This window comes from Polypterus senegalus, chromosome 6 (assembly GCF_016835505.1).
Source record: "Polypterus senegalus isolate Bchr_013 chromosome 6, ASM1683550v1, whole genome shotgun sequence".
Taxonomy (NCBI): Eukaryota; Metazoa; Chordata; class Cladistia; order Polypteriformes; family Polypteridae; genus Polypterus; species Polypterus senegalus.
In genome coordinates, this window is record NC_053159.1 from 4,212,999 (window position 1) to 4,226,934 (window position 13,936).

General features: G+C 46.8%; 1 protein-coding gene across 5 annotated transcripts in view; it reads right to left on the bottom strand.

Annotated features, from left to right (window-relative positions):
* Positions 1-13,936, bottom strand: part of pikfyve (phosphoinositide kinase, FYVE finger containing) — a 163,411-nt gene that overhangs the window by 93,507 nt on the left and 55,968 nt on the right. For 3 of the 5 annotated variants that reach the window (XM_039755300.1, XM_039755301.1, XM_039755297.1), the window contains exons 19-21: positions 10,467-10,593; positions 7,202-8,376; positions 5,061-5,161 (exon numbers count right to left, since the gene is read on the bottom strand). In XM_039755300.1, coding sequence (XP_039611234.1) covers positions 5,061-5,161; positions 7,202-8,376; positions 10,467-10,593 — 1,403 coding nt within the window. The remainder of the gene's footprint in view (positions 1-5,060; positions 5,162-7,201; positions 8,377-10,466; positions 10,594-13,936) is intronic. The other 2 variants (XM_039755302.1, XM_039755298.1) reach the window with 1 other exon arrangement.

The window sequence follows — 13,936 nt, forward strand, 5'->3', positions numbered from 1 at the left end:
TACGTGCCTATCCATTTAAAACACATTAAACGTGTGTATTTTATGTACATCAAATCAAGTATACAGCCCTGCGCTCCCCATTGACACACACTCGGTTATACTAAAGTGCTCAGCGACTTTAAATGTGGAACAGTCACAGGATGCCACCTTTGCCACAAGTCAATAGGTGAACTTTCGGCTCTGCTAGATCAATGGAGGAACTGGCGATAGGAAGACCTGCATTATGGCAGATAACTAAAGAAGAAGACAACAGAAGATCTGACCCCAGTCGACTGTAAGTGCTGTTATTGTGAAGTTTAGGCATCAAGGGGCAACGACAGCTCAGTCACAAAGGGGTAGACCAAGCAAACTCCGCTAAGTGCTGAAGTGGGTAAAACATGTTGGGAACTTCATGAAATGGGATTCCATGGCTAAGCAGCTGCACACAAGCCTAAGGATGGTAGGCGCAATGCCAGGCATCAGCTGGAGTGGCGTAAAGCAGGCTGGCATTGGACTCTCTAGCACAGGAAATGTGTTCTCCGGAGTGATGATTGGCGCTTCACTATCTCGCTGTCTGATGGACTAATTTGGGTTTGGTGGACGCCAGGAGGACGGTACAGTCCAGACTGCATGGTGCCTACTGCAGAGTTTTGTCGAGGAGAGTTAATAGGTGGACACAGCTTCTAGCTACTGCTGACACACGGGTACAGGGGGTAATCAGTTGTGCAAATTAATGCCTCTTCTTCCCCTAGTCTCCTCCCTCCTCTGACTCCAGGCCACGCCCTCCGATGACCTCTTCCCCCTCCTTGCTCTGCTGTCAGTCCAGCTTTGGTCTCAGTCTCTTAAGACTACTCGGCGGAGTATCACGCACCTCGTTTTTTTCCTTACGAACCTCACGACATACAGGGAGGATCCCCCAAACCTTTTCTTTGTGTTCTGTCTCTCTTTACAGTGGGTGTGGGTAGGCCCGCTGGTTCCAGGATACAAATACATTTTAGACAATGGTGCACCTCCTACCCCACGACAACAGCCTGGGAAGGCACATGTTTTGTCCCCCCCAGTGCACAGAGTCAGGTCCATAAAGACATGGAAGAAGACGAGTGGCCTGCACAGAGCCCTGACCTCCACCCTGTTCAACACCTTTGGGATGTGCTGGGATGGGGATTGTGAGCCACACAACAGCTGACCTCACAAGGGCTCCTTTGGCTGAATGGGCACAAATCACCCCCCACACACACACACACACACACACACACACACACACACACACACTCCAAAGTCTAGTGAAAATCCTTCCCAAAAGAGTAAAGGCAGTTATAGGAACAAAGTCATTGGGCCAACTCCATAATAATACCCATGGGTTTGGAATGGGACGTCCAACCAGCTCACGTGGGTGTGATTGTCAGGAGTCCACAAACATTTGGCCATATTGGTGTACATAAGACAGATATAAACCGGGCCATTCAAAATGAAAGAGCAAACAAGCTTTATAAGACAGAGAGACATTCCGCACATCGCTGGATAGAGGAAAGTTCAAAGTTTAAAAGGCCACCCAAAAGTACCAGAGGATGCCACCATGCGCTGTTTCTCGTTTATAGTAAGATGGCGACAACACCACAAGAGAAATCATTCTGCATGTTGCAATTTGCAAAGTGCGAGTCCGTTGTTCAAGTGCAACGTGAATTCCACCGACGGTTCAACAAACAGCCGCCTCGTCATAAGCAAATTTACGACTGGCATAAAAAATTTGTAGAAGAAGGTTGCATATGCAAACGTAAAAGCAGTCCACGCACGTCAGATGAAAATGTCGAGCGTATCCAAGGTGTGTTCGAACGGAGCTCTAGGGAAATCCAAATCACGGACAAGCACTGAACTTGGAATTCCTTAAACAGCGGTATGGCGTGTTCTTAAGACAGCGTCTGCGTATGAAGCCTTACAAGTTGGGGGTACATTAAAGTAAGGGCTTGTGTATACTTCACGCTCAGAATGCATACACGCCCGCATCATGGCTGCCACACGTTCCCAGCGTTCATTTGACACGTCCTCTGAGCAGGTCCTCACAACTTAATGCTAAGTGTGCGCGAGTTGCAGTACCAGCAAAACGTCAGGAGACGCCAGAATGTGACGTCAGGGTCTCGGTTTACTATCGACATGTGACAGAAAGCCGCTTTGAGGATCCTACGAGATCAGTGTGCTCGCTTCGATGTTTGATGAATGGTTTGATGTGGTGAAGCAAAATGCAGACATAAAGATGCATTCATGGTGCTTTTATATTCAAGCGTCACATAGCTGGATTATGAGAATTTCCCCTTGGGATTAATAAAGTATCTATCTATATATCAGTATATAGTGCCTTTCACTATATCTATCTATCTATCATTTAGTGCCTTATCTATCTATCTATCTATCTATCTATCCATCCATCCATATTCCCCATCGGAAGGACACGATGCGTTTTAAAAGTCTCACATACCATATTTTGTGCCGTCTTTTTTTTTTTTTTGCAACTTCATAACAGCAACATAATGTACAGCGCTGTATTTGAGCCACAGAGGAAAAAAAATCAAGACGCAGTGAAAAGGTGTATTTTGTGATTAAAGTGGATATTTCAGTTTTTAATCTCGAAATGTCCACTCTAACCCCGTAGTTTACTTTATCACTAAAGCAGACCGTCGTAAACGTCATCCCAGTTTTTAATCGCTACGAGCTTCTGGGACCTGACAGTGGCGGAAAGCAGCAATAGATCACCACACAGAACAAATTAAATGTCTGATATTCCAACTCTTTGCAAATTTAGAATCCTTAGATTTATACTTGATATACTTTCATGATGAAATGCATTAATGTATTGGAGGACGTGAGGAGGGTTTGTGCCTCCTCCAGACCGCGAGGGGGCGTCCGTCCTGGTTCTGTTGGGAGCCACGGGTCGAGGGCATGGAAGCCCTACCCTGTAGGGGCCCGTGGTCACCGCCAGGCGGCGCCCGATGCTGGTTTATCCCGTACGGTCCTCGGCTGGGGCTGGAGCCCGGCGGGGCGCTTTGGAGGACCAGAGGAGGCGAGTGCCTCCTCCAGACCGAGTGGGGGCGTCCGTCCTGGTTATGCAGGGGCCTGGGTACAGGGCTTGAAGCCCAGCCCTGCAGGGACCCGTGGCCACCGCCAGGGGCGCCCCAGGGCCTAATTATTCCGGGAGCCCGGCACTTCCGCCACACCAGGAAGTGCTGGGGGGAAGACGACCGGGGAGACACGGCGGCTTCCGGTGCGCAGCGGCACTTCTGCCACACAGGGGTGTGGCCACCGTTAAGTGCCGGGAAGCAGCTGGAGCCCATCCGGCTCCCCATAAAAGGGGCCGCCTCCCTCCAGCCAGTGGTGGAAGTCGGGAGGCAGAAAGACTGAACTGGAGAGAAGACAGGAGGCGGCCAGGAAGGCAAAAGGACTGTGTGGCCTGGACTTGGGGGAATCAGTGCTGGAGGCACTGGGGTTCGTGAGTGCACGTGACATTTATATAATTGTAAATAGTGTAAATAAACGGTGTGTGGGTGCAAAAATGTTGTCCGTCTGTCTGTGCCGGGGCCAGCGTTCACAGTATGTATGTTACATTTTACATATAAATCATTATTTTGAATTTCCCCTTGGGATTAATAAGGTATCTATTAATTTCATTTAAAAAATGAACACTGTTAATAATTACACACATGGGAGTGACACGGTGGCGGAGCGGGCAGCACTGCTGTCTCACAGGGAGTAACGTCGCGGGTATTCCCTGCCTGGAGTTTCCGTGTTTTCCTGCTGGGTTTCCACAGTGAGCTCTGGTTTCCTTCCAAAGATGACACTAAAATGACGCTAGTGTATGCGAGTGTTTGTATTCACCTTGTGACGAGCTGATGCCCCGTCCAGGGATCGTTTCTGCCTCGTGCCCAATGCTTGCTGGAATGGGCACATCCCTGGATTGATGGATTTAATCATTAAACATCCTTTTCAGAGATATTACGGTAAGATGTCATCGGAATATAATGGCTGTTCCAGGCAATTCACAACACAGCAAAGCCGAACCTGTTCTCACCGTGATGATATGTCGCACTGCCACCTGGTGGATTCCTCCAGATTAATGTAAAGTACGCGTGCAACTATAAACAGTTGTGCCAGATGGCTGGGGACTCTACCCAGTCAGGATGCCTGGACGGTCCACGAGAGGGACGATACCTCCCCTGGGCCACGACAGGGCAGCCGCCAGGGTCTGCTTGGGGGCCACTGGAACGGAGCTGGGAAGCTCATCCCTATGGGAGGATGTGGCCACCACCAGGGGGCGCCCGGACAGTTATGGAACCCTGGATGGCAGCACTTCTGCCACACCAAGAAGTGCTACCAGAAGAAATCCCAGGGCACCTAGAGTGCTTCCGGGTTCTCACCTGACACGTCCGCCACACCAGGAAGTATCGTCAGATGGAGCACCTGGAGCCCATCCGGGTCATTATAAAAGGGGCCGCCTCCCTCCAGTAGATGAGCCGGAGTTGGGAGGAAGGAGACGGAGCTCGTGAGGAGGGGAGTGGAGGTCAGAGGAGGAGAGAAAGAAAAAGAAAGAAAGAGAGACAGTTGTTGGTGACAAGACATTGTGGTGCTGTGAAGAAAATAAAAGTGTGTGTTTTGGACATTCTGGTGTCTGTCTGTCTGTGTCCGGGGGGCTGGCTCTCCACACAGTACAACACTTGCTTAGCAGGAGTGTCCGCTGCAGTATGTGCCGCGTCGTGTGAAGTATAAACCCGGCCTGAGACGGGTGAATTGAGGAAGCTGTGAATTCAGTGACTATGGACCAGTTGACTCGTGTGTGAGAAGAAATGGTCCACCGTGGTGCTCATGTTAAGGGCATTCAACCTCAAGGACCACAGGACCAAACTGGGAACTTTTGTCTCTCCAGTGATGTGCAGCGTGTGCTTCTGTCTTATCCAGTTTGTTTGAAATCTGCTCTTTCATTTTGAATAGCCCTGGATAACAGTCATGTAGTGCTTCGTTTGTCCCGGGAGAAGTTTAGCTTTTACAGAAGCTCAAGTAATTTGTGTTTTCGAGGAGAACAAAGTGATACCTACCAGGGGCTGACACACGGATTGGGAGCGTTGTTAGAGAGTGCCGAAAAACTACTGAAAAGAACGCAGAGCCGCTGGTGGTTCACAGGATTTAAGCAGTCGACCTGGAAAAGCAAGAAACAAATACAAGAAACCTCGGGTCACTCGAGCAGTGCAGACACAAGAAAACATCAGCAAAATGTGTGTGTGTGAGTGTGAGTGTGTGTGTGTGTGTGTGTGTGTGTGTGTGTGTGAGTGTGTGAGTGTGTGTGTGCGTGTGTGTGTGTGTGTGTGTGTGTGTGAGTGTGTGAGTGTGTGTGTGTGTGAGTGTGTGTGTGTGTGTGTGTGAGAGTGTGTGTGTGTGTGTGTGTGCTTGAGAAGGAAAAGGCCGGCGACGGACAACCACAGGAACATTTATAAGGTTAGAAAAGTAAATACTGGCAGATTATTTTTATCCCTATCTGTTTAGCGTGTTTATAAGGGGGAAAAAAAAGCAATTTTAACAGGATGTACAAAAATATTACTAAATAAAGGTAAATAATGACTTTGATGAGAAATAATAAATCCAAGTCACGTCTAATTAGCAGTAATGCTGAAGGGTGACTTGTGCTCATCATGTGTTGTTCACTGAGCTCATTCACATTCATCTGGGGGTTCAAAATCCATCAGCTGCTCATGTACCCTTCAAGTACCCCCATAACGTTGGGACAAAGACACGTCTTCCTTGCCCCCCACCCCCTGCACCCAGGGGGGTGAGGTCTATGAATGGCAGATTTCAAGCAGTCATTACATGCCAGGGATACGCAACAAAGTCCTAAACATGTCAGTCAGGGTCACGGGGGTCTGCTGGAGCCAATCCCAGCCAGCACAGGGCGCAAGGCAGGAAACAAACCCCGGGCAGGGTGCCAGCCCACCGCACCAAGATAGGTGGATTAGCAGATCATTTGGAATCTGTTATATCATCACAGAAGGACTTGGACAGCAGACAGGCTTGGGCAGATTTGTGGACGATGAAATTTAATGTTAGGAAATGTAAAGAATTACAGATAGGAAGTCAAAATGTGAGGTTTGAATACACAATGGGAGGTCAAAAAATCGAGAGTCCATCTTATGAGAAGGATTTAGGAGTCATAGTGGACTCTAAGCTATCGACTTCCTGACAGTGTTCAGAAGCCATTAAGAAGGCTAACAGAGTGTCAGGTTATATAGCGCCTTGATGTGTGGAGTACAAGTCACAGGAGGTTCTGCTCAGGCTTTATAACACACTGGTGAGGCCTCATCTGGAGTCCTGGGTGTGCAGTTTGGGTCTCCAGGCTACAAAAAGGACATAACAGCACAAGAGAAGGTCCAGAGAAGAGCGACAAGGCTGATTATGGGGGGCTACAGGGGATGAGTTATGAAGAAAGATTAAAAGAGCTGAGCCTTTGCAGAAATGAAGAGCAGACTTGATTTGAAGTGTTTAACATTAAGAAGGGAGTCAGTCGAGTGGATCGAGATGGTGACTTTAAAATGAGTTCATCAAGAACACGGGGACACAGTTGGAGACTTGTGAAGGGTGAATTTCATACAAACATCAGGAAGTTTTTCTTTACACAAAGAACGACAGACACTTGGAATAAGCGACCAAGTAGTGTGGTGGACAGGAGGACTTGAGGGACTTTCAAAACTCGACTTGATGTTATTTTAGAAGAAATAAGTGGAGAGGACTGGCGAGCTTTGTTGGGCTGAATGGCCTGATCTCGTCCAGAGTGTTCTAATGTACAGTGCCTGCCATAATGTTTGGGACACATTTTTCCTTGATACAATCCAGTTTAAAATTACAGTGGTGAGAGAGGACATGCAGGTGATGGGTGTGACAGAGCAAGATGATGACGAGAGGAAGATATGGAACAAGATGATCTGCTGTGTCAATGCCTAACAGGAGCAGCCGAAAGAAGAAGAAGATTGTCGTCACATGCACAGAACAAATCAACTCTGTTGGGCTGTCTTGGGAAATATGGGCCACCCTGTCACCCCAATCCTGTCACTTAACCTGCTTGTGCAGGAATAGCAAAGAAAATGTGCAAGTGTGACGTGTGCTGACCTCGTAAGCCACTTTGAGTGAAGGTGTCTGCTAAGTATGCGTTAAAACGACTTCAGTCTGTCTGAGAGTTTGGAAGGCTCACCTTTGAAGCCCAGGCTAGGTCATTCTGCACCTGGCCGCGGTCTTCCTCGCTGTCGCTCTTGGACACCACTCTTACCGGCGGCTCCTTATTATGTGCAAATGGGTCAAAGTCTTTAGGCTGGATTCTCCCTCCCCTTGCTCTAAAGTCCGCCAGCATTCTAGCAAGGTCTTTATTATTTCCAAGCTTTTCGGCGATTCTGGTGCTGGTCAGCTCATGCGAAGGAAGGACCTGAACGTTCCTCATCGGAGCGCCGCCGTTTAGAGACTGCAAGGAAGGGACCTCCTTGAGAAGCTGCTTCTTCCTCCTGCTGTCCAGCTCTTTGAATTCTTTATTAATAAGAGGCGAGAGGTAGACTTGCTCTGGAAAGTAATCCCTGCTAGGACATCGCATGCCCTTGGGGGTCAACAAAAATGGTTCTCTGAAGGAAATGAAAGGCGAGACACAAAGAATAACATCTTTAAGCTCCTGCTTAAAGGCAACAGAATACAACTTGAGTCGGTCTTCGGAGGAAGCAACTTCTTCTGCTATGAACAAACCAGTGTCATCCTGAAGGGGGTCCCTGAAGAGTCGAGGTGGGGATTTTACCGTCTGTGGCTCCTCGGTTTCACCATCAAGGATGGCGGTGGTCTCACTTAACGTACTGCTTTCACTGACGTCATCTTTGAGGTCATCTATTAAGAATGGAGCTGCTAAAATGGATGGCACAGAAGGTCTATGTACCTCTCCCGATTCACGAGGCTCGGGTTTTAGACCATCGACTTCTTCCAATTCCTCGCAAAAAGCTCCGTCATCAAGCCCCCCATTTTCTTTGTAATAGCCATTCTGCTCTGTAGAGACCGACTCAAAAATCGCCGGTAGCTTCTCAGAAGGCAAATCCACCTCCTTATTAAGAGCGTGATGGTCTTCACCTTGGAAAAGATCCTCTCGGTCTTCTTCAGTAGCTCCACCATCTATGAAAGAATGGAACGACCTGCTCTTTGTGGTGCTGGGGGGCATTGCAAACTCATCCATCAGAAAGGAAATTTCTAACTGTGAATGATATGCGGCACAGATCATAAAGATGATGATCTCCTTCACTCGGGCTAACTCATATTCTGGAGCCCCACGCAGTTTGATCGTGCATCCCAAGTGAGCCGGACATCCCTCAAAGAACATGAGTGTCTTAGTCTCCTCTGCTAGAAAAAGAAGAAAAGAAAATGACGCAAATAGCAAAAACAAGTAATTTAACTCTCCGAAAAATTAAAATCAATAGATACAGTAGATGATTGACAGATATGAAAGGCACTACATGATAGATAGATAGATAGATAGATAGATAGATAGATAGATAGATAGATAGATACAGTCATATGAAAAATTTTGGGAACCCCTCTGAGCCTGCGTAATAATTGACTCTCCTTTCAACATAAAAGATAACAGTGGTATGTCTTTAATTTCCTAGGAACATCTGAGTACTGGTGTGTTTTCCGAACAAAGATTTTTAGAGACGCAGTATTTAGTTGTATGAAATTAAATCAAATGTGAAAAACTGGTTGTGCAAAAATGTGGGTCCCCTTGTCATTTTGCTGATTTGAATGCCTGTCACTGCTCAATGCTGATTACTTGGTTGGATGAGCGCGTCAAGCCTTGAACTTCATAGACCGGAGTGTCCAATCACGAGTGCTAAAAGGTATTTAAGGTGGTCAATCGCAAGTTGTGCTTCCTTCCCTTTGACTCTCCTCTGAAGAGTGACAGACAGCATGGGATCCTCAAAGCAACTCTCCAAAGATCTGAAAACAAAGATTGTTGAGTCTCATGGCTTAGGGGAAGGCTACAAAAAGCCATCTCAGAGGTTTAAACTGTCAGTTTCAACTGTAAGGAATGGAATCAGGAAATGGAAGGCCACAGGCACAGTTGCTGTTAAACCCAGCAGGTCTGGCAGGCCAAGAAAAATACAGGAGTGGCATATGGAGAGAATTGTGAGAATGGTTACAGACAACCACAGATCACCTCCAAAGACCTGCAGGAACATCTCTCTGCAGATGGTGTATCTGTACATCATTCTACAATTCAGCACATCTGTATGGCAGGGTGATGAGAAAGAAGCCCTTTCTGCACTCACATCACAAACAGAGTCGCTTGTTGTATCAAATGCTCATTTAGACAAGCCAGATTCATTTTGGAACAAAGTGCTTTGGACTGATGACTGGGGCCCTTGTTAAAGTCGAGGGTCGGATGAATTCAACCCAATCTCAACAAATTCTCCAGGATAATGTTCAGGCATCAGTCACAAAGTTGAAGTTTCTCAGGGGTTGGATATTCCAACAAGACACAGACCTAAAACACAGTTGGAAATCTACAAAGACATTCATGTAGAGAGAGAAGTCCAATGTTCTGGAATGGCCGTCACAGTCCCCTGACTTGAATATCATCGACAATCTATGGGATGATCTGAAGCAGGCTGTCCATCACATTGAACTGAACTGGAGAGATTTTGTATGAAGAATGGTCAGAAATACCTCCATCAGAGTCCAGACGCTCATCAAAGGCTACAGGAGGACAGCGTCTAGAGGCCAAAAGGAGCAAAAGGAGGCTCAACTAAGTATTGACGTCATATCTCTGTTGGGGTGCCCACATTTATGCACCTGTCTAATTTTGTTATGATGCTTGGGGTTCCCAAACTTTTTTATATGACTGTAGATAGATTAGATAGATAGATATGAAAGGCATTATATAATACAACAAACATGCACAAGAATTACAAAAAAGTAGAAAGGTAACATGATCCTCATGCCAGCCCTCCATTTTTTGAGCTGCCATCACCACTACTGTTGCTCTCAGTGCCACAGACTTCTTCGGTGTCCTCTCGTGATTAAATATGAAATCACTAAATAAATTCCCCAGGCAGTAGAAGTTTGGCCTCAAACCAACATTTTGCTGACTAAACCCACCGCGAGGAGCAGCTTTGCCACCCGTGCCAAGTCCCAACAATGCCCCCCAGGTGGCGTTCCCTAATAAAGCACAGGTGCAGCCATAAAGTTTCCAAAGTGGAGCAAATTCAGAATGAAACGTAACCTGTGGCTTTTTCTATAGAAATGAAGAATCGGAGTAAAGTTTGGAAGTGGCAGGTAAAAATGCGTGGATTTGCATACTGGACAGACACACAAACACACATTACACCTGATGAGGTCAAAGGTGAAGGATGCTACATTTTACTTTGCAGGTTAAACAACTACAGAAAATAAAATAAAAGATGCAGAAGCAGCCCTGCTTTCCGGCTACATACCACTGGCCAGCTGAAACTGGTGCATGTAGAACTTGTGACAAGTTCCTAGGCGAGGTTTCGTCAAAAGCTGATCCATGGACATGACCAGATCTCCTTGAGTCATTCGGCTCACTCTGTCCAACACTTGCTGTGAAGTTTTAATAAAAAAAGGCAGACAGTTTGATATGAACAGACATGTTATCGGTCCACCTTCTTATACCTAACGGGGGGTCTCTAATACTTTTCATAATCGCCTTGGTTATATGTGGGGAGACCATCAAGGTATGTCAGCCTTTCTCTGTGTAGGTCATTCCTGGGGGTCCAGGGTAGCCTTATGTCTACCGTAGGTTATATTCAGGGTTAGGGTTAGCGAGTCCCTGTGTGGAGTACTGAGGAGTGTTGGGCTGCGCCAGCGTTAATCAGTGCTTGTGTGGACAGAATGTGTGCGTGTGTGTGAAGTTTAGGGTGGGAGAGCAGACCGATCTTGGCGAGTTCCACTCACACACACACACACACACACACACACACACACTCACACACACTGCCTATTTTTGAAGCCCATGACAGTAAAGTTAAGCACAAGACAGAAATGAGGACCTCAAGGAATACCAGAGCTGTGAGGCTGTGTCAGTGCCCACCGGCCAGTGCCCTCCAGAAATATTATTATACAATTACAGTGGAAAAAGTCGATTTAGCACATTTAATAAGGCCTCTGTGTGTCCTTCTTTAGCTTTAAAGCACATGGGAGGCATGTCAAAAAGGATTATTCCACACCGGACCAGGGGATGGCACAGTGCACTGATCCATTCACTTTTTCCTCTCCAGACCAAACATGGGAAATCCCACCTGGGCTCAATGATGTCACTTCCGCTTCCTGCCTGGATGACGTCATTGTCCCTGCCCAGCTTTAAAGCCGTCATGTTTTTGTCTGACTGCCAGTTCTGTTTTTTTGGACTGAATTTTCACTTTTCGACAGCTAATTTCAAGCATACGGGTGGCTGACCCCCAAACCTTTTTTTTGTTGCGTGGTCCGAGTCCTTTCACAGTTATCTACTGTTTATAGAAAACAACGGAGATATTTGTTGAAGTAGTTATACGCCCTGAAATGCCAAAATCGCTGATGCATTTGTGTAAACGGGTGCCTGGCAGTGGACAGCTGGCACAGTTTGGGTGCTGCCTGGCGGCAGCTGTCATTCCTATTAAATGTGACACGCTACAATGCCAAGGGCGTTTTAAAGGGTTTGAGATTTAGTGTGAAATTTATCAGATTAAAGGGCAAAAATATATGACCAGAAAGTATTTTAGGTTTAAAACATCAACTCTTTTTTAATGTTGTAAAGTGTTCACATGATGGCACCTTAATGATAAAAGCAGAAGCTGGAGATCATGGAAGCACAAACAGTTGAACTCCTAATTATCCGCACCCCATTGTATAGACATTTAGCATCATCTGCGCCAAACCTGTAAGTGTAACACGCAACGTTTCACGTAATTCATAAAAGCTTTGCTGTGAACAGGGTAGCAAACACGTAAATACTGCGCTTTTAACGTCGACTGTACTGGGTGAGCAGCTGGTGACTGTGGTGTGACGCATGCCATCCCTCTCTTGGCTGTGGTCAGTGTGTCTCCAGCGTTCACAGTGTACACACACTCTGCTGTTTCATTCACTCAGGACTCTTGTGTTTAAACGTTTGAAAGAATTATGGTGAATGTCCAGTGGGAACCATAAACCCACGTTCTCTGGCACAAAGGCAAGTGCTCTGCGGCTTGAGCTAAATGAAGAGCATCATTCATCAGCCGCAGAGCCCGCCTCGGACCACCGTGAGCGGCGCACTTCCCTGGCGATGTCAGCTGATCTCTGTGCGCCAGCCTCCACCTCCTCTGCGCCGTGTCGCTACTACACTCCACCCGTCCGCAGTGCAACTGAACTAAAACACATTTCGAAGATTGGCATTGTGGTGAGCTGTGAACCCCTGGTCTACGTCACAGAGGAGAGCGCTTTGTGGCATGAGCTAAATCAGTCAGCTGCACAGAGCCCACCTCTGAACGCCCTAAGCCTAACCCCGCATTAGCTCTGGTGATCAGGGTCCTACTGCATACAGTCAAAGTAAAAAGTATGTGACCCCTTTGGCATGATCTGCTTTACTGCATGAATTGGTCATAAGAAGTGATTTGATCTTCATCGAAGTCGCAGGTCCTGATGTACACAATGAGCTTAAGCCAATGACACACAAAAAACTCCACTCTTTCATGTCTTTATTTTACAAATGCATTCAACGTTCACAGTGGTATTGGAAAAAGTAAGTGAACCTTGGGATTTCCTAACTGGCTGACCCTCCTTTGGCAGATCAGACCTGCACATCGTGCAAGGGGGAATTTTCACCCATTCTTCCCAGCAGACCTGCCTTAACTCTTCATATTCTTTGCTTGTCTTCTGTGTGTGGCTCTCTCTCTTCAAGTCATTCAATAGGATTGAGGTCTGAGCTCTGACTGGGCCGCTCCACAAGGCCCAGTTTGTTCTTCTGAAGCCATCGTGCTGTGGATTTGCTGAGATGTTTGGGCTCGTTGTCTTGTGCATCACCCAGCCTCTTCTAAGCTTAAGTTGACGGACAGACACCCTCGCATTATCCTGGAGAATTTGTCGATAAACTTGTGAATTCATTTTCCCCTCAATGATGGCAGGCTGTCCAGGCCCTGATGTAGCAAAGCAGGCCCAAATCCTGATGTTCCCTCCACCATCCTTTACTGTAGGGATGAGGTTTTGATGTTGATATGCGGTGCCCTTTTTACGCCAAATGAAGGTCTGCTTGTTCCTCCCAAATAGTTCAATTTTAGTTTCATCACTCCACAAAACATTTTCCCAGTGTCCAAGAGCTCGTTCAGCGATGTTCTTTTTTGATAGCAGTGGCTACCTTCCTGGTGTCCTGCCATGGACTCCTTTCTTGTTCAATGTTTTGCGTATAGTTGACTCGTGAACAGAGATGTTAGCCAGTTCTGATGACTTCTTCAAGTCCTTGGCTGTCACTTTAGGTTTCTTCTTTACCTCATTGCTGACTTTGAGTTGGGGTCATCTTGGCAGGGCGCCCACTTCTACCAAATGGTCTCCATTTATAGACAACTTGCCTAACAGAAGACAGATGAAGATCTCAAATCTCTGAGATGACTTTGTAACCCTTTCCATCCTCATGTAGATGAACAATTCCCCATCGTAGCTCTTTTGTGCGAGGCGTGATTCCCATCTTGTCAGAAGTTCAAACTCAAACTTTATCGTGTTTTTTATCAATCAAAGTCATTCTGGGCCGCACCTCTGAACTCGTCTCATTAAATGGACTCCAGGTGTGCGAAATTCAGACTGCAATGAGCTTTTTAGAAAGTCCTTAGCTTAGGGTTCACTTACTTTATCCAACCTTCAGTTTCACAGTTTGAATGATTTATTCATCCATCCATCCATCCCCCAACCGGCTTAATCCTAACTACAGGGTCACGGGGGT